This window comes from Squalius cephalus (genome assembly GCF_949319135.1).
Source record: "Squalius cephalus genome assembly, chromosome: 1".
Taxonomy (NCBI): domain Eukaryota; kingdom Metazoa; phylum Chordata; class Actinopteri; order Cypriniformes; family Leuciscidae; genus Squalius; species Squalius cephalus.
The window spans coordinates 27,288,762-27,308,300 of record NC_137122.1 but is presented as its reverse complement, the minus strand read 5'-3'; the positions used below and the strand labels follow the sequence as shown (position 1 = coordinate 27,308,300).

The 19,539-nt window shown below is 36.1% G+C and overlaps 1 protein-coding gene across 2 annotated transcripts; it reads left to right on the top strand.

Moving 5' to 3' along the window:
• The first annotated feature begins 133 nt into the window (after positions 1–133).
• LOC307158121 (butyrophilin subfamily 1 member A1-like) lies at positions 134–18,736 on the top strand. Of its 2 annotated transcripts, XM_079870426.1 has the most exons (11): positions 134–261; positions 552–597; positions 679–752; positions 868–1,221; positions 1,317–1,586; positions 1,819–1,923; positions 6,320–6,361; positions 6,577–6,618; positions 7,647–7,703; positions 7,955–7,981; positions 15,397–16,383. In XM_079870426.1, exons 3-11 carry the CDS (start codon positions 695–697, stop codon positions 15,930–15,932), a joined length of 1,491 nt encoding a protein of 496 aa, XP_079726552.1. In that variant the 5' UTR covers positions 134–261; positions 552–597; positions 679–694; the 3' UTR covers positions 15,933–16,383. The 2 variants fall into 2 exon arrangements, with proteins under 2 accessions (XP_079726552.1, XP_079726551.1); XM_079870425.1 differs by lacking the exon at positions 552–597 and having other exon boundaries at positions 15,397–18,736.
• Positions 18,737–19,539: the final 803 nt, after the last annotated feature.

Sequence of the window (19,539 nt, the reverse complement as noted above, 5' to 3'; positions counted from 1 at the left end):
GTGTTCACTTGATTGTGTTTTCTTTTGATTAACATGTCTGCCATATTTCAAATCAGAATAAATCGAGGAGTGTCAGTGTGTGTGACAGAAGAAACTACAGCAGGTTATCAGCCTGAATGATGGGAGGGACTGTGTCTGATCAGGTGTTACAAGAGAAAGTGGAAATAAACCAGGAAGGATCTCCTTACGATCGTACTAAACTTTCATCTGGACAAAATTTATTAAGACTCTCTTGAGAACACAGTGAATGTTGAGTTGAAGGTAAGTCATGGAAGAATCAGAAACACATTTACCTGAAGTCTGGCATGAGTGTGACTTGAGGACCATGTTTGAGTTCAACAGGTTTAATGCATATAATACTTAATCATGTAAATAAATGAAAGTTTTTTGAATCACAATTATAGATATATTTGCATTTTTGAAAAAGAAATCCTGATTCAACAACCTTCAACATGTGTTTATATGTATTTATAAGTGCTACATGTAGATACACGTTGTGTATTTATATCCTGTTTTGTCTTGATCCGGTTAAACCAGTTTTCTTCCAACAGAGAGTGATTGTAAATGTGTTTCTCGCTTTTGGACAGAAGGTTTAGTGTAAGTATTATTCTCAGGCAAAAAGCATGTATGCTGACAGTTTTCTGTAATGTTTTCTCTTTTTTCATATTTTATTTTTAGCGTCTGTGTCTCAGAGATGAAGTTCATTTGTTTGACTCTCCTGCTTGTAAGTGGAATTACAGATTCAAGATCAGGTAATTTATTCATCATTGTAAATAATACTTAATACTTTTACTGTTTGTCTGGAACAACATTAGAGTAAAAACGTTTAGGCTGTGTAGTTCAGATCTGCTCTTTCTCTTGTAACAGAGCAGTATGAAGTAGTGGGACCTGCAGATCCTTTATTTGCTGTATCTGGTGAAGAAGTGACTCTGCCCTGTTCAGTCAAACCCAGCATCAGTGTTGTGGACATGAGAGTGGAGTGGTTTAGACCTGATCTGAAAGACTCGCCACTAGTGCATCTCTATGAGGATCATGAAGACAGAAACACAGATCAGATTCAGTCTTACAGAGGAAGAACAAAACTGATCCATCAAGAACTACAGAGAGGAAACGCATCACTCAAACTCTCAACAGTCCGAGTCTCTGATGAAGGACATTATATGTGTTTAATTCAGTCCAAATTCTTGTATGATGACGCCACTGTTGATGTCAGAGTTGAAGGTGAGGAAACCAGTGAGAACTAGCATGGTCTTTTCACTGAAAAAAATAAATCAAAAACGCCAGAATAACAACAGAATGTTCTTGTTGATCTGCAGCTGTAGGACGTCCTCCAGTGATCACTGTAGATGGGTTTGATCGTTCAGGAGGGCTTCATCTACAGTGTGAATCTGAAGGTTGGTATCCTGAACCTGATCTTGAGTGGCTGGACAGTGAAGGAGTCAGTTTGAGTTCAGAAACTAATGAGACACACAGAAACTCAGACAGATTCAGTGTCAAACACACCATCATTGTTTATCACAGTGGCAAGATTCACTGCAGAGTCAAACTGAGACATCACATGCTGGAGACACTGATTATCAGCTCAAGTGAGTAGATGCATCTGTTACTGTAATTGTTTATCACGTTCTCATTATATTTTTGATGCAGCAAAAATGAATGAAAAGTGAAAATAATGAATGATTATCAGCTTATTGTGTGAAGCTAAGTAAAAGCAGCATTAGGTTTATAATAGAGTTTTGTATCAACATTTACTGTGTCATTCAGATCTGAACATTATGTAAACTACACAATGTGCTTATTTACTGATTTGTTTTGCAGATAATAGGTTTAATTCTTGGAGGATGTCAGTCATGATTTCAGTTATAGTTGTGCTCGTTGTGATTGCTGGAATACTGATAGCTGTGTTCGCTCTAAGAAACAGAGGTAAAGTTCTCGTTTTCTTGCTATTGTATGTTTTATGTAAATAAATATGGCAAGATTATAATCATCTGCATAACTTAAACACACACAGACATCAACAATCAGCACATGAATCTCAACAATGGTGACAATCCATAGTTTCATGTCGCAGTGCATGCTGGGTGCCAGCATAGTACAAAACTCCCAGCATGCATTGGAGCATAAATAAATTATACAGCTGAATGGTCTTACCATTTTCTGTGTTTGCGTTGACTTTTTTTGTAGCCTGTTTTGTGATGTTCAGAGTATTATTATTGTTTTGATTGTCACCATTGTTGAGATTCATGGGCTGATTTTTGATTTCAGTGATATCTAAGTCTTAGTTGATTCACAGTGGTATAAATGTAAAGTTTAAGTGTGTTAATAATGTAACACTTTTGATAAAGGATTGGACACTGGATGAGATCAAGACACTCATCCAACGCTCTTGTTTTCTTGTTATTTTATGTTTTATGTAAATAAATATGGCAGCCTGGGGATAGTTTTTTTTTTTTTTTACATTTCTTATTTCTATTTATGAACATCAGACATACATCAACAATGAATCAAGAGACCACAAGATGAATATGTCCAGGCCAGCTGACAGTCTTGCCTGGGCCCGGGACGAGATAATCTTAGATGGGCCCCCCGCCCCCCGCGCCCAGATCTCTCCTTTTCCCTTGCTCTTCCTATCCTCTGCATTAACTATGTTAACAAATACAACTTTTGATTTCAATAATGTAGGCTATTAATAGCCTAAATATTAAAATGAAAATTAACAATGCTGTAGAAGTGCAGTTTATTAATAGTAGCCTATGTTAACTAATGTAGTTAACTATAGTTTAAAGGTGCTCTAAGTGATGTTGGGTGACCTCACTTCTAGTTGACGTTTAAAGTATTGTCAAACAAAATGGAGGCTAGCTGGACCCTCCCTCCTCCTCATCCCCGCACTAACCCCCCAAACCCCACCCCAGATCCTTCTTGTCGGTTATTGGCTGGAGCAGTTTGTTATGTTTCGTGGTGCGGATGAGCCCAGTTGGTTTTTCTTGTTGTTTGTGGAGCTTGGGTTGTCTACAGAGACCGCGTTTTTTTTTTATACAGTGTGTTCAGGGGACAGGCAGCTAGCGGATGGTGAGGAGATGTTTGCTGTATGTGACAAAAAAAAATGGCCTAAAAAACGCTTAGACATCGCTTAGAGCACCTTTAATAAATGAAACATTATTGTAAAGTGTGACCGATTTTTTTATACACCAATTCAGTGTTGGACAGATCAGTTGTTTTAACCATTCATTAAAGTGAATGGTTCAAAGGAGTCATTCGTTTGCGTATACGGCACGCATTGTGTGATTATCTCGGGTGTTTAGGACATCGCACAAGATTTGTGTCAACACAGAAAACATTTCATCACTGGATAGGTTTTTTCGTTTACTGAAATTGTGGTTATGTCAGCTGAATGGGCGGAACGCTTTTTGGAAAAGATAAGGCAAAGTTTTTTTTAGCACAATTCACACCCAGCGTAATTCAAGAGGAAAAATCTCCCAATGCTCCACGTGCAACTGCGGTCTTCCGACCTTTTACTATCGTGTCAGTTGACTGATTAATATGCACGAGGGAGAGAGCGCAAGACAGCGCTGGTGTTGTTTGAAGACGTTAGTGCGCGCGCGCGGCCGGGGCTCTCTCTGCTCGTTATCGCCCTGTCAAGCGCAGCAGTCGAATTCATTCTATTCTACATAACTCACCGATCAAATAAGGCTTTGGCAGGACAAAAAAAAATTGCTTAAAAAAAAAATTCAATGCAGGAAAACCCCTAACAAGTCTCGTAAACGTTGGCTGCGCTGTTTCTTACCTTGCTCTATGTTGACTTTACTAGTTACAGCTTCACCGTCACCACCTTTTTTTAAATATTTGTTTAGAAAATCTCCCAGGGCTCTATTTTCTTCTTCTCTTCTTCTCCTCTTTTCTTTCCTTTTCTGAGCACCGGACTTGAGCTGATCGGACATTTTGAACTGAACTGAACTGAACTTCAAATCAAATGACAACATCAAATTTTGATCAGTGGCCAAACCATTTTTGTGTTGGGGGGTGGAGGGGTTCTTGACCACTATTTCAAGGACAATAAGGAAGAAAACAAATAAAAAGCTTTTATGTAACTCAAATATTACATATTTATTTCCACAAATAGGCCTATTTAAACAAAATAATTTTCAATTATTCCATAATTTAATGAGGCCCAGTTCTGGGCCCCCCCTCTAACCCCGGGACAACAGACCCGTTTGTCCCCCCCTGTCGGCGGGCGTGAATATGTCATTATCATTACATAACAATCAGCATTCACTGATCACATTTTCTGATTCACATTCACTGATCTCTCTTTTCTATAAAAGTCCCTTATAAACACAGTTAAAGCAGCCAGAGGAAAAAATATGTTAAAGTCAAGGGTCACGAGCTGAAACATTTTCAAAACGTCAATATTTAAACCTCTGCTTTTTCTCAATAAGAGCTTCTGATGTAAAACAGAAAGTCAAACTGGGGTGTGTTTCCCGAAAGCATCGTTAGCCAACTATGGTCGCAAGTTCCGTCGTTATCAGCATAGTTCAACGATTTGGTGTTTCCCGAAACCATCGTTCCAACGAACGTTCGCAAACAGCATCACAAACTTGTGTAGTTGGAACGACAGCTCTCGAGCTGTGGTTAGAAGCATAGTTTCTAGTTTACATGAGATGTAGACTGAACAAATCCTTATCTTTAGCAAAATAAGCAAGCTGACATTCAGTACAACCCGTGTTATTTATTTAGAATACATACAAATGTAATTTACGTCTTTTAGTTTGTCAAGAGATTTAAAGCACCGTTTTTGAAGAGTGTGCATGTGCGAACGTGCTCTACTATGTAAGAACCTTTCTTTTACTGTAAGAACGAGCCAAATATTGAGTCTGGTAATAAAGCAAAATAACTGAGAAAAATTAGAAATGGTTTTCAGATGCCATGTCTGTAACTTATATGACAAAATCTAGCGTCAAAATCTATATGACAAAATTTTAATTAATCTCAAACAGATTAATTAAAATAAGTTATTAGTCCACGTGCGAGACGTCATAAACCAACGTGGTTGAACGATACTTTGCGACGGTTTCGGGAAACAGTCGTGACTAGCTAGTTGATTTCTCCAACGATGCATCGTACTATGGTAGTTAAGCAGCGATATAGCTATAAAGTTGTACGGGAAACACACCCCTGGTTAGTAATAAATGTAATGATGTGTAATGGCTGGAAGTCAGTTGTAGTTCTTGTGTTTCTGCTCGTCTCTTCTCTTTTTTCTGATCTTGTTGTTTCTCTTTCCTTCAGTGATTCTGCTTGGTTCTGCTTCAGAACACTTCATTATCTCATTTACTCATTAATGTTCTGTTGGGATTTAAAGGGTTTCTGTTGTCTGAGTTGTTGTGGGTCATTGTGTTTAAGAGTAGAGTCTGTGCTTCAGTCCAGCAGAAGATCATGAAACACTGATGTTATTCTGCTGTTGCTTTATTTAAAACCAGTAACTGTGTAGTTGAAGTGATAAGCTGTTTGCTAATTATATTAGTTCATGCATGTGTGCTGTTATCTGAAATAGATTAGAGTTAAATTGATTGTTTTAATGTTTTTGTTTAATTTGGTTCACTTTACTATAATAATTTTTTTGTGGATTCAAAAGATTTCATTGATTTGATTGATTTGCAGTTTATATGGCTGACATCAGATAGCTTATTATTTGCTGTTAGAAATTAATTTAAATGGTACACTGTAAAAAAAATTAAGTTATGACAACATATGTATATTATATATTATACAACAATTTTTTTCAAGTCAGTTTAATGTAATTTAAGGTAAACATCCAAGTTGATTGTACTTACATTTTTAAGTCAGCATATTTTTTTTTACAGTGTAATAAAAAAGTTGTCAACTGAAACATTTAAAATAAAATAATCATTTACAATTTAAATAAAAAAACAACTGAAATAAAATAATTATTTATTTGGTTGAACTATGAAAATAAGCCAAATTAGGCGAAATGAACATGAACTTTGGTATAGAAAACTTAAAAAGTTCACTTTACTTTCATAGTTATTTAAACTAAATTTATAAGTTCAAAAAACATTTTATGTTCAAGTTGAAAATACTATGTAAATACAGTTTAACTGAGTCCATGTAAAAAGATAACGCCAAAAGTAAAGTGTTAACAGTGCATGTAAGACAAGTATTGGCTCACGCATAATTTTCACTGATGTGAAATACTGAGGAAAATGTCTTTGTCTCAAACACTATGGAAGGAAATATAAGTATATAAGCTTTATATTTAATACTGTTTTCTCTTCTTCATATCTTTATCCTGAATTTTCTTCAGCACACAAACAACTACAGGATGAGCACAGGAAAATACAACACGGTGAATCAGTCTTTATTAACTCATTTAATTCAGTATTAATGTCAAGTCTGTTTTTTTTATCCACAGAATATTTAATTAACAGTCATTATGCATTCACACACTTGTATATCTCCTGCAATTTGTAGTTGTTGTTCCTCAATCAGAAATTATATGTTATTAATGCTCATGTTGTCTGAATTGTGTTTTCTCTTGTCTTTATTCTGAATTTTCTTCAGCACACGATCAACTACAGGATGAGAAGAGCAGAATACAACATGGTGAATCTGTCTTTGATAAGTTATTAATTAATTTTTCATTTAAAGTCTGTTTACAGCCATAAAATATCTACTCAACAGACTGTGTGCATTCATTTAGTTTGTGTATATATTGGGTCCTATAAATGGTTATCAGTTGTATATAATGTATATTTATTCAGTCACTGATGTACTTATGATTCTTTGATCTGTGTGTGTCTAAATAATACTTCAAAACTTAAACACCAATAATCATAATGAATTAAAAAAAAAAATATATATATATATATATATATATATATATATATATATATTATTTTCAAGAAAAAAAAAATCAACATATATAGAGCTCAGTCTGTTAATCATCAGAAACAGCTATTATAAACTTGTCAAAATAAATAAAGGCAGTCTGGTTATTAATAAGTCAAGTCAAGTCACCTGTATTTATATATCGCTTTTTACAATACAGATTGTATCAAAGCAGCTTCACAGTGATAACATGAAAATAATACAACAAAGTTTGTTTCTAAAAGAAAATTGCATCATCATCCACCTTAAATAAGGCAGATCAATAATAAGTGAAGCTGGTAATGCTGTTTGTGGAGTTGTTTAATCCTCCTCTGCTGAGATCTTCACAGATTTCATTGATTTGATTTGTAGTTTATATGTTTCAATGGCTGACATCAGATTGCTTATTATTTGCTGTAGAAATTAATTTTAAATGGGAATGAAAAAAGTTGTCAACCGAAACATGACTGAAAACATTTTAAATAAAATAATCATTTATTTGGTCGAACTAAGAAATTAAGCAAAATTATGTGAAATGAACATGAATTTTAGTATTGAAAATGTAAAAAGTAAGTTCACTTTCATAAAATTATTTAAACTAAATGTATAAGTTAAAATAACTAAATTTGTCATGTTTAAAATATTAAGTAAATACAACTTAACTTTTTGAGTTATCTTTTAAACAACTAAATGATTTGTTTGTCAGAGTTATAAAAATTATGTAATTTCAATGTTATTTTCACATATTTTTCACTATTTTTCAGATTTTTCTTTAGAACGTGATCAACTTTTACAAAGTCAGAAGATTATTGTAACACAAGGTGAATTTGTTTATAGCTTTATTAAAATATGAATTACTTTTTATTTTTTTAGCAAAACAATTAATGAATATACTGTGCATTCATATGTCTACACTATTCATTATATTTTATTATAAGATACATTTATTATAAGATATAAAGTCTTCTTGGATTTTGTTGCTCTTCATGTGGTGATTAAAATTATTGATCTCATTATTGATCTAGAGATTAATTCTGTTATGGGCATATAATTTCATAATTTCTGTTTTTAGCTGTCCCACATTTGAGAAAACACATGGGTGAGTAAAATCTATGCATGTTCTTTGACATAATTATTTATTTTAATAATTGTATTTTCCCAAATCATCATGTCAAATATGTATTAATATATGTATTCAATGTTTTTGAGAGTTTGGTATAATGCACTGCATAAATGCAATCAAATGTCTCAGGCTCTTTGACTCACAAGCAGAACTTACAACACATGCTACACATGCTAGCAGTGAGTAGTTACATGCTAATAGGGATTAAGTGTTAAAACATGCTAAAACACTAACTAATTATGAAAACATGATAAAAACAACTCAAAATATGCTAGCATAAAGTTAACAACATGCTAACTCATGTTAGTATCGCCTAGTTTTGTGTTAAAACTATAAAAACATGTTAAAAACTATAAAAACTCCATAGTAACCATCTGTGACAACTAGCAACTGTCTAGCAACACCATAATACCACAGGGAACACCATAGCAACCACCCACAATACCATAACAACCACTTAGAATTGCACTAGAAACAAACCTGAACACCCATTTTCCATTAAAACAGTAATATACCGTAGAAAACAATGTATATTTGAAGTTTTCACGAAAGTAGCCTACAGGAATATACTGTGAATTAACAGCGCTCAAAGTCGACACACAGACTGTGTTCCAAATCACACCCTATACCCTCATTCACTATTCCCTACATTAGTTCACTAACATAGTCCAGTGTTTCCCAAACTTTTTTTCAGGGGACCCAAATTTTAAAGTCGATAAATCCTTGTGACCCAATAAACATTAGGCCCATATATTGTAGTTCATACATCACGAAGAGAATTTATGCATTAACAAAATATGTATGACCATTTTTAAGGTCAGTTAAGCTTCCACTTAACTATTTAAAAGAGATACAGATATTTGACAAAGCACAATTTTTTTTTTATTTACCTGTTGTTGACATTAAGTAAAATGCAGAGGTGAAATGAGAAAGGAAGAGTTGACAGGGCATCTCAATGTTTTCATATTCTCATCATTACAGTGTACACAATTTATACTTAATGAGACAAAGTCCCAAGGCGTCATATACTGACGCTTTTGACATTTCGTCCACATGCAACGCACATGGCACCCTTTAGCGTCAATATGAGACGCAGATAGATATGGGCCAGAAGGCACCTCCTAGCGGTCTAACCCTAACCCTACACTGTAAAAAAAAATCCCGTAAAAAAACGGTAAATCTCTGGCAGCAAAGTTTCCAGACGGGTTCTGTTAAATTACAGCAAATTACCATTTCACAAAATTACAGGCAAAAACCGTAAAAATACAGAATTGACTTTACGTTCAAAATTAATTAAATTACAGTACATTACTGTTAATAATGGCTTATTAAACCGTGGAAAAACAGATAAATTATGTCAAATTACATAAAAAGAACATTTAACTTTAAGGTTAAACTGTAAATTTAGGGTTTTATAAAGTTATTTTATAATAATGCTCTGTCTATCTACAGTAATTATCTTTTAATATATAGTTTTTCTGTGTAAAATAACTATGAAGTTATGTATAAAAATGTAATAAGTCCATAAATTCAAATACAAAGTTTGTATATTTACAGTTTTTATTTTTTTGCAGATCCAGTTTCACAACTTTGACCAATCTCTAATTAAGTACTTAATAATAGCAAATGTACAGTAAATTTCTGTTAAATTAACTAAAGGTACAAGTACGGAATACCGGCACATTTACAGTATTACTCATTAAACAAACACTGAACATCAATATACGTGAATGATAGGAAATACAGGCTTAGTATATCATTTAGAACATGTAAAAATTTCAACATTAAAAGACTTTATATTTATATTAAGAGAACAATAGAAGCAACAAGTGCAGTGACAAGTGAGTCCCAGTTAGTGTAGCACAGTGCACAATTTTTTTTTTTTTTATTAAAACAAAGATTTAGTATTATTGGGTCAAGTGTTTATGAAAAGATGGATCTTTAGCAGTTTCTTGAAAATGTGTTGAGTTGGGCAGGTCATCCCACCAGCAGGGAACAGTCCAGGGAAAGGTCAGTGAAAGTGATTGTGTGTCTCTTTGGGATGATGGCACCACAAGGCGCCGTTCACTTGCAGAACACAAGCTTCTGGAGACACATAGATCTGAAGCAGTGAGTTTAGGTCTTGCTGCAGCATCTGAATCTGTTGCAGAGGTTTGACTGATGCTGGAAGAGCTGCCAGGAGAGCATTACAATAGTCCAGTCTGGATAGAACAAGAGCTTAGACAAGGAGTTGTGTGGCTCCGATAGGAAGGGCCGGATCTTTCTGATGTTGTATAAGGCAAATCAGCAGGATCACACAGCAAGGATGGTTTGGCTGAAACCATAAGCAGGTCTGTCTTGGCAAGGTTGAGTTGAAGGTGAAGGTCATTCATCCAGCAAGAATTTTCCATCAGGTAGGCTGAGATGCGAGCAGCCAACCATCAGATCCTCTGGCTGGAATGAAAGGTAGAGATATGTGTCATTAAGTGATAGGAAAAGTCATGTTTCTAAATGACAGAACCTAGTTACACTACAAAAAAAATAAAAAAATAATAATAATAAATAAATAGATGGGTGGAATCTAACACAATCGTGGTCTTACTGTAGTAAAACCAAACCTTGTGCAGCTACAGTGGCCTCACAAGGATCAAATGAATATTCACATGGGAAAATACAGTATAAAACAAATTAAATGTTCTGCCACTTTTAGTGCAATCATATGGAATCAGATGACTCAGCCATAACAATATTTTAAATTACTTCTTCCCATACCTTGTTTGCCATGATCATTCTGCTTTCCACTTGACCTGAAATCACAAAAAAAAAAAAAAAAAAAATTTAACAACTCAGTATTACATTTACACATGTCAGAATATGTTCCACTGGGACAAATGCAAAACCTCAACTGACTATGATCTGGAAGCTGAGCAGGAAAGGCTAATAGTGAAGGTTTGAGCTGAGACACCTAGGGGTGTAAGTTAACTTTCTGTTCATCTGGATCAATGCAATTTTCATAACCAATGATCAAAAGTATCCTATGAAAAAGGCTACTATGATGAACCCAGTTCATCCAAAATGTAGATAAGTTAATTTCTTCATCAGAACACAAACATTCTATCAACTTTTATTTTATAAGCCTAATATATGCACATGTATGCATTCTATAGCTAACGTTACGTGTTGGCAAGCAGATGCAGCCAGAATATGCAATTTATCATGTTGTGTTCATATTCTAGTCTCATGTGCTTTCCTGTATCAAGTAAGTTACAGTATTTACTGAATTCGTTTTCTTAACAGTCTTGATAGCCACGTTAACGTTAACCCTTACGAAAATTAACTATGGTTTAACCACAAAGAAACAAAAAAACAAACAAACATGGTAAGCCTATTTGTAGTATAACTGTGGTTATTAAAAATAGTAATAAAAATCCGCCAAAAACGTGGTTACTATAATTTTACTATAATTAAAACCAAGGATATTTTTTAAGAGAAGAGTTTTCAGCTTCCAGGCAGTGTTTCAAAATGTCCCGCCATTTAAGAGATTGCTTTTCTAACAGATACTATCGCGTATTAACGAAGATTTTATATACAATTAAACGGACTTTGATATGTATAACAAGTTTGCGAAAGCTCGTTTTAGGTCTTTTGAGGTGTGGATTCAACTGATCGTTCTTAAAACAGATGGAAAATGTAAAGACGCATGCTACATTTTTAGTGTTATGCCCTCCAGCTCTCGCCAGTTAACTGAACATCATTTAAGTATGCTAACGTTAGCTTGAAAACTGTAAACTTAACACAAATGTAATATAAAATATCGTTCACATGTAACTTAGTATAATGAGACTCTTAACGTTACCTCAGCCGGTGATCGGTTGGCATGATGTCCGCTCGCTGTGACGAACAAGGCTCACAGAAAAGGGCGTTATTTCCGAAGAATCCAAACGGACTGACTGAAAACAGCTCCTGCTCACGCGCATGAATACGAATAAACTCTTGACGAATACGATTGCTTTGAACCACTGTTGATCTCACAATCCACTTCACGAGAGTAGACTGAATTCAAATCTCCCGCTTGCCCAAACTCGACTGATCAGCTACAGCTAACGTTAACCGTTGTGGGCGGGAGTAAACAGCGGAAATGAATTTGAACCTGCGTCATCGCGCGCGCGCACTCAAACACACACACACACACACACACACACACACAAACACACAAAGCCCTGAATGTGAAGCAACGGAGATTTGGAAAAATATTCATGAAATATGAAATTATGGGAGAATAAGACAATGAAATAATGATCAAAATGAGTATAAAATAAAATGTGAAATAAAAAATAATTCAGGCCTACTGTAGTCTATGTAGGGTACTGTATGTACAAATCACTGTCTATGGTACAAATACTTTTATTTAACCTTAAAAAAACTCACTTTAGCCCCCACATGCTTAATAATCTGTTAGGAAAACATATTGAATAGATGCTGATTTCCGCAGTTATACCTTCTTTACTTTGTTTTCTAATTTCACAGAAAAAATCCGTAAAATATTACTTATAATTTCTGTAAAATTACACATAACTCTGTAAAAATACAGACAAGTTCCTTTTAAAAAACGTAAAATTGCTGTAAAACCAAAATACAAGCAATTACCTGTAAATTTAACAATGGACCTTTAAATTACAGCAAATGCCTTTTATTTTACAGATATTTGCTGTATAATGACAAAACGGTAAAATTCTGTAAAAAAATACAGACAATTACCTGTAAAATTACACTTTTTTTTTTACAGTGTACCCCAGACCTAAACCTACCCATAACCTGTGCGTCTCATATTGACGCTAAAGGGTGCCATGTACGTTGCATGTGGACGAAATGTCAAAAGCGTCAGTATATGACGCCCTAGGATGAGAACGCGTTTATAGCACACTGAAAAATAGTGCTCGACTTGGCGACCCATACAAAATCTCCCGCGACCCACTTGTGAAACAGTGAGTGAATTCACACACTGATGAACATGCTGAACCCATGCTGGGTTTCAGGATAGTATAAAATTCCCAGTATGAAAAAAAAAAAGACAGAAATAAAGTCATACTGGTTAATAATAAGTGTAATAATGTGTAACGGCTGGAAGTAAGTTGTAGTTCTTGTGTTTCTCTCGTTTTGTGTTCTAGTGTTCCTCTTTCTTTCAGTGATTCTGCTTGTTAACAGCAGGTGTTCATCACTAATGCTCAACAATCACTTACATATTCTCTTAATTATCTCACTGCAACACTGCGTCAATGCTACTTTTACTCTTTGTAGTGTGGATTTCCCAGTGGAGTTGAAAGTGTAAGATAAAAAGTCACACCCACAAAATGTAGTTTAACAGTAAACTGTAAGTTACAAAACAGGTATATACTGGCAACACTTTTGCCAGTAGTTTACTGTAAAAAAATTTTTTTTGTTTGGGTCACTATTGTGCTGAAGAGTAGAGCCTGTGCTTCAGTCCAGGGGAATATCTACATTGATGATATGCTGCATGTTGCTTTACTTAACAGGCAATGATTGTGTAGTTGCAGGTCTAGTGGAAATCTCTTTATTTATTATTTATCTCAAATCAAATAATTGCTCACATTATTAGTGCATTATACATTATAGTTAATACATTTAAACGACACTTGGTCAATTAAAGGCAGTCGGTTTCTGCAAGTGAAATTAGTTAACTTTTTACAGTAATTGCCTAGCCTGGGTTTCCCCATGCTGCCTTGAGCGCAGCGCGATTTTATACTAGGCAGTCTGGATACCATGGACCAGATTTTCCCCTCAGCTAGGGAACCAATCACAGAACGGGGAGGGAGCAGCAAGACGATGACGACATCTATGCGACACACCGAAGCAGTTTGTTTATATCTATGGATCCAACATGACAGACGTAAAAATATATGCATATTTTTAGGAACAAATCTACAAAAATATGCCTGTATTTCAAGTTGATAAAATAATTTAAAATCCACATCAGTTTATTATTTACCACGCCCTCCCAGGATCTATAACGTTACCTAGGCTACTTTCACTTTTAAAAATTCATCATAACCGCGCGCGCGATCTGCTTGCAGTCGTCGAGATAGATGCTGAGGAGTTGAAGAAAAGAATATCTAGTGGAGATTGTAAAGTTGTCGACAATACGTCATCAAAAATCAAGTCCAGTGTGTGGGAGAAATTTGGAGTTATCTGAAGAAAATATTGTGAAAGGCTTTGCTGCAAACATTTTCGTGTTGGATAGCCGCAAATGTGGAACTTCATCCCTGAGGAAGCACGCAGATAACTGGTAACAAAGCAGCTCTATCGAACGGTATTTTTCATATTTAACACTGTTAAGTATGTGTGGTGTGCAGGGCGTGTTTGAACCCAAAATGGTCAGATGTAGGCTAGACGAAATTGCGTGGCAGATAGTTGTAGCCGCGTCTGTTCGATTGGTAAAATGTTATAAGGCTACTCAGTTTTGTGCTAACGTGAGCCATGTTCTTCATGTACCGGCCTTTTGACAGCTTCGGCTGAAGTTGTCCTTGTGTTAATTGTCGTGTAATAACTTATGTATGACCTGGCAATAAACATTTTTGTAAGTGTGTCTATAATGTGATAGTCTAAACTGATTTTATTTCGGGTGCGGGTCGGGTGAAGATTTTAATTAGTGCTGCTGTCGGAAAACTGGTCGGGTGCTGTTTTAAGCACTGCGGGTACGGGCGGGTGCGGATTTACAAAATCGGACCCGTGCAGGACTCTGGTGTACACATAAATCTCTGACCCATCGTCGTCTTCTTCGTTGAATATCTGTCGCTCTACGTCATCTGGTATAGTTGAAACGATTGGCTATGAGCTGCGTACAGGCGCATTTGATAGACATTTGTAGCGCCCAATAAACGGCTCTGGGCATTCGTAAACCACGCCTCAAATACGAGAAAATGAACATGTAGTTCCCAGACCACGTCTCAAAGAGAAAGTGGTCTGACGTTAGCCAGGCAAGTAATTGCCAGTATTTGACTGTAAAAAAAGCCTGGTAACAATGCCCAAGAAACCAACGAGAATACCCCATAGCAACCACCTGGAACACCCTAGCAACCACCTTGAAACACACTAGCAACCACCCATAGCAATCGCACAGCAACCAGCTCAAGTACCCTAGCAACCACATAGATAAAAACCCTGAACACCCTAGCAACTTCAAACCTTTTAAACTACTTCAGACTTTCTGTTCAGGTTTTCTCAAGCCAACTTCAAAGTTGGCTTAAACTTTTTAATCTAGTTTACAATTAATACAGTATTTTTTTATTTTATTATCTTGTTCTAAAGTTACCATGATTCTTATACAAATAAATAATTGTCTTTATTTTATCATTTACTTATCTGTAAAGCAGACTTTTCAATATTTTCAACAGTGAAGGTGACTCTGGATGCTGATACGGCTCATCCACATCTCATCGTGTCTCATCATGGAAAACAAGTGAGAGATGGAAAGAAAGAACTGAATGGAGTGGATGGGAAAAAATACATGTTTGATGAATATCTTGGTGTTCTCGGGAAGGACGGATTCTCCTCAGGGAGTTTTTACTATGAGGTGAAGGTGAAGGATCAAACTCAGTGGGATTTAGGAGTGGCCAGAGAATCCAGTAACAGGAAGGGCGTGTTCAGTCTGAGTCCTGATGTTGGATACTGGACTGTGAGACGGTTTAATGAGAGTTATTGGGCTCGTGATTCTTCACCTGTCTCTCTTTCTCTGAGAGTGGAGCCTCAGAGGATCGGGGTGTTTGTGGATTATGAGGAGGGTCTCGTCTCCTTTTATGATGTGAAGTCCATGTCTCATATCTACTCTTACACTGATCAGTCTTTTAATGAAAAACTTTATCCATTTGTTTGTTTGGGGCAATGGGGGAATGAAAACTCCACACCACTGATTATCTGTGATGATTATTAATGACTTCAGTGAATGAATTTACATGATCAAGTAAAATAAAAGGAAATACAATAAGTGTAACAGCCACAAATATGAACTATTATTCACAAATGTGGACACAGAAGTGTGTGTGAGGGGTTCATCTGATCACTGATCACCTGTTCTCCATCAGCACCTCCTCATCTCCACTAGATAGTGAATGAAAGTCATCATGAAGTGCTGATCGCACAGTTCACTGTTTCTCCCTCAATAGTGTTTGGTGTTTGTTGATGAATGTCCAGATTGAGTAAAGCTGGAATCAAAGAACAAGCTCAAATATAAGACATTTTCATGTGTGTAACGTTTTGCTCACTACATCATTCCCACAATATTTTGAAAATATTTTTGAAATATCTTTTTTGAAATATTTAAATATTTTCATGTCTTTTCAACCCTGTTTTTATTTTTCTATTAAACAGAATCTTGAGATGTTATCAGTGTGTCAGTGAGTATCATAGTGAGTCTTTGTGTTTTATACACAGTAGATTTTTATTGTTAAAGGCAGGGTAGGCGATTTGTTCCAGAAAAAAATGTGTTATGCTGGTTGAAAGTCTCTTCATATCCTGATAGCAATAATAAGTTAAGTGTTCTAATGTATTTATATAGCCGCGTTTCCACCGAAATTACCCGGAACAATTTGTCCCAGGAACTTTTTTCCCAGTAACTTTTTTTGCCCCAGACCGGTTGCTTTCTGCATTTACACCGCGGTCTAAAGTACCGGGAAGATTATGTAAACTGTGCGCAACTGCTCCTCCCAGTCTGCGACGGACAGTAATCAGTTTTGAGCGCCACATTTATAATAAGCATGGAGGAGATTCAAACTGTGCTGCAGTGAGGTGTTTGACCTATATTGGTTTAGGTAATTAACAAAACGTCAGAAAGGAGATGAGCACTGATACTAAAGCGTATTCAGAAAGATCGTAATGCTAGATATAAAACGTATGTTATTAGCTATTGCGGACATTGACCGCGAGATGACTGAGACGAACGCACAGAAAATGTCCGCAAATACGCTTAATAAAGCCTGAACTTTGTCGTCGGTCCAGCAGCCGTTTTGCAGACAGACAACTCTTACTGCATGAAGCCACGAACCGCAATAGATTTTTAAAAATGGCGGTTAAAATAAAATGCTGCGTGGAGTCATCCAATCAAAATGCAGCGTGAACACAACCAATCAGCATGTTCGGCGCACAAGTCCCACCCCCGAAAGTTCCTGGACTTTGAAAAAGTACTACCTCGCGAGCAGTGACTTTTGGATGGGGAAATATTTACCCGGAACTTCATTTAGACCCTGGTTCCTGCGGTGTAAACACATCGAGTACCACCCCAAAGTTCCTAGTTCCTGGGGAAAGTTCCTGCGGTGGAAACGCGACTTATGTATATATAGCGATATATTGATACAATGTTCTATCTGCCATTCAACATATGTATTTTCACACCTCTGCACACCTGTTCACGAAGACATCACACGTCATCAGCGCGTTTCACGAAGAGTTAGACAGACGTCAGTCACAGGTAGGGTTGGGTATTGGTTGGGCTTTATCCGATACCAGTACCTACTTGGTATATTTTAAATGGTTTTGGTGCTTAAACGGTTTCTGAACCGGTACTTAAGAAAACGAAACCGCACACACTTTGTCAAAAAATAATACCCTTTTATTTACAGGGCCAAACTGGACACAATATTAACTTAAATATTGAAAGATTTTCTGATTTCTGATTAAATGAAAAATTGCGCCATTTAATAGGCTACTGATGTAAAACACTTAAGTTAAGATCAACATTTTGTCTTCACATATTATGACTTTTACTTTAAGCAGAGAAATATCTGACACTGAGCAGAAATATTTAACACACACAGTATAGCCTCGTATAAAGAAGTGTTGGAAGTTGGAACTTTGTTAAAACATTTTGCACACGTTGTCACACTCGCTGTTGAATGGCAACGGTGTTTGCTAGCCTTGAACTTGAAGTCAAGCGTGTCAGAGGTTCTGGGTTCTAATCCACATTCGTACAGTTTTTTTTTATCTCATCAAAACCGATTATGCTCATCAGTGGTTGTATATCAAGCAGGGACACATTTGTGTGCATTATATTTTGGGATTTCACCGGAATGAGTCTTATTCGAGTTTGTGACTCGAATGTATGCGTTTCCTTATCAACACTAACAATACCGAGATGAATACATCAGTCAGGTGGTACAGGTCAGAGCTCTTTAAGTTATTTATGTTTATTATTATTGTAATGTAATGTGCTTTGAGACATGAGGTAGTTTAACACCATCTCTTGTGATGCTTTTGTTTTACTCACTGCTGTGTGTGTTCATGTGTATTGGAGGAGTTGTGTCTGGAGACGCTCTGAAGGGAGGGTGGGATTTTTTTGGGAGCTTTTATGCTTCCAAAGCTAGCTTGTTATTGCTAGCCTCTCTGAAAATTGCCTACCCTACCTTACAGTAGTTACTAATCTTAGTTAATGTTAGTTAGCTAATGTTAGGAGCCTGCAGCTCACAGATGGGTAAGCACTGCTGGGGCTTGACGCTTACTTTTTTTTCCCAAGGAGCACATGTGTTTGTGAGTTGAATAATTTAGAAGCACATTAAAAACACTTTAGGAGTGCAATGCAAATTTATCAAATAATGTTTCTTACCTAAATAAAGGGATACAAGGAGACATTACAAGCAAAATGATGATACATGTCACAATAATTGCTGAAGCTTTTGTCATATTATATGGTTTTATCACAGTATTGAATTCAATTACAAAAATAAAAATATGTCCTTTATACACAAAAAGTGGCCTCAGACCAAAATCAAGTGAGTCCAGCTCCACCTCTCTGAACGTAATGGGTGGAGTTTGACCTAGGTTAGCTGACCAGCTCTACCTCTGTGGATCTAATGAGTGGAGTTAAGTTTAGTGATTGGGGTTATGGTTATGGTTAGAGTTTGGTTGAACCTTCTAGCTCCACCCATTGGCTCTGCAGCGTCTCTCCCAAAATCAAGGTGCATTTCCAGGTATGTCCCTCTTTGGCGAATGTATTTTCAAGAAGGAGGCGCAACATGGCTGCCGCCATTCGAGCGACTCACTCGTATGTATTATAAATGGCAGATTCTACGCTTACGAGAATACTTTATTAGTTGGTGGAAGTAATTACACATGAATGAGCACATATACCTTTGATAGAACAAAGTGTTTTTTGCTAAGAATCAAATAAAAAAGTTACACAGTGTAGTTTTAAATAAGAAAATAAAAAACATTTTTATGGATGTTTTGACATCATCACATCAACTGTATTTTGAAGTATTTGAGGCAAAAAGTTATGATGTGAGATTGAAAGACCAATGAGAAACAGAAAGTGCCATATGTTAGTACTGATAATAATTTTGGAAACTATTGTGCATAAGCAGAGATATTTGTAACGGTCACCAGCTGGAGTGCCCTTGATAGCCACCAGAGGGCACTCCACATCAGCCTCTTGTCATTCCCTCACAAACTGCATTGTATCACTCACTGCCCGGACTCATCATCACTGATTGCATTCACCTGTGTCCCATTACCCTGTTAGTCTCAGCCTATTTATACCATGTTCATTC

Bases quoted from the DNA above. Each gene is read 5' to 3' on its own strand.
- LOC307158121 (XM_079870425.1), top strand. From the start codon at position 695: ATGAAGTTCATTTGTTTGACTCTCCTGCTTGTAAGTGGAATTACAGAT. The intron at 1,924-6,319 runs GTAAAGTTCTCG...AATTTTCTTCAG, and splicing joins GTTCGCTCTAAGAAACAGAG to CACACAAACAACTACAGGAT. The intron at 6,619-7,646 runs GTGAATCTGTCT...ACTATTTTTCAG, and splicing joins GAAGAGCAGAATACAACATG to ATTTTTCTTTAGAACGTGAT.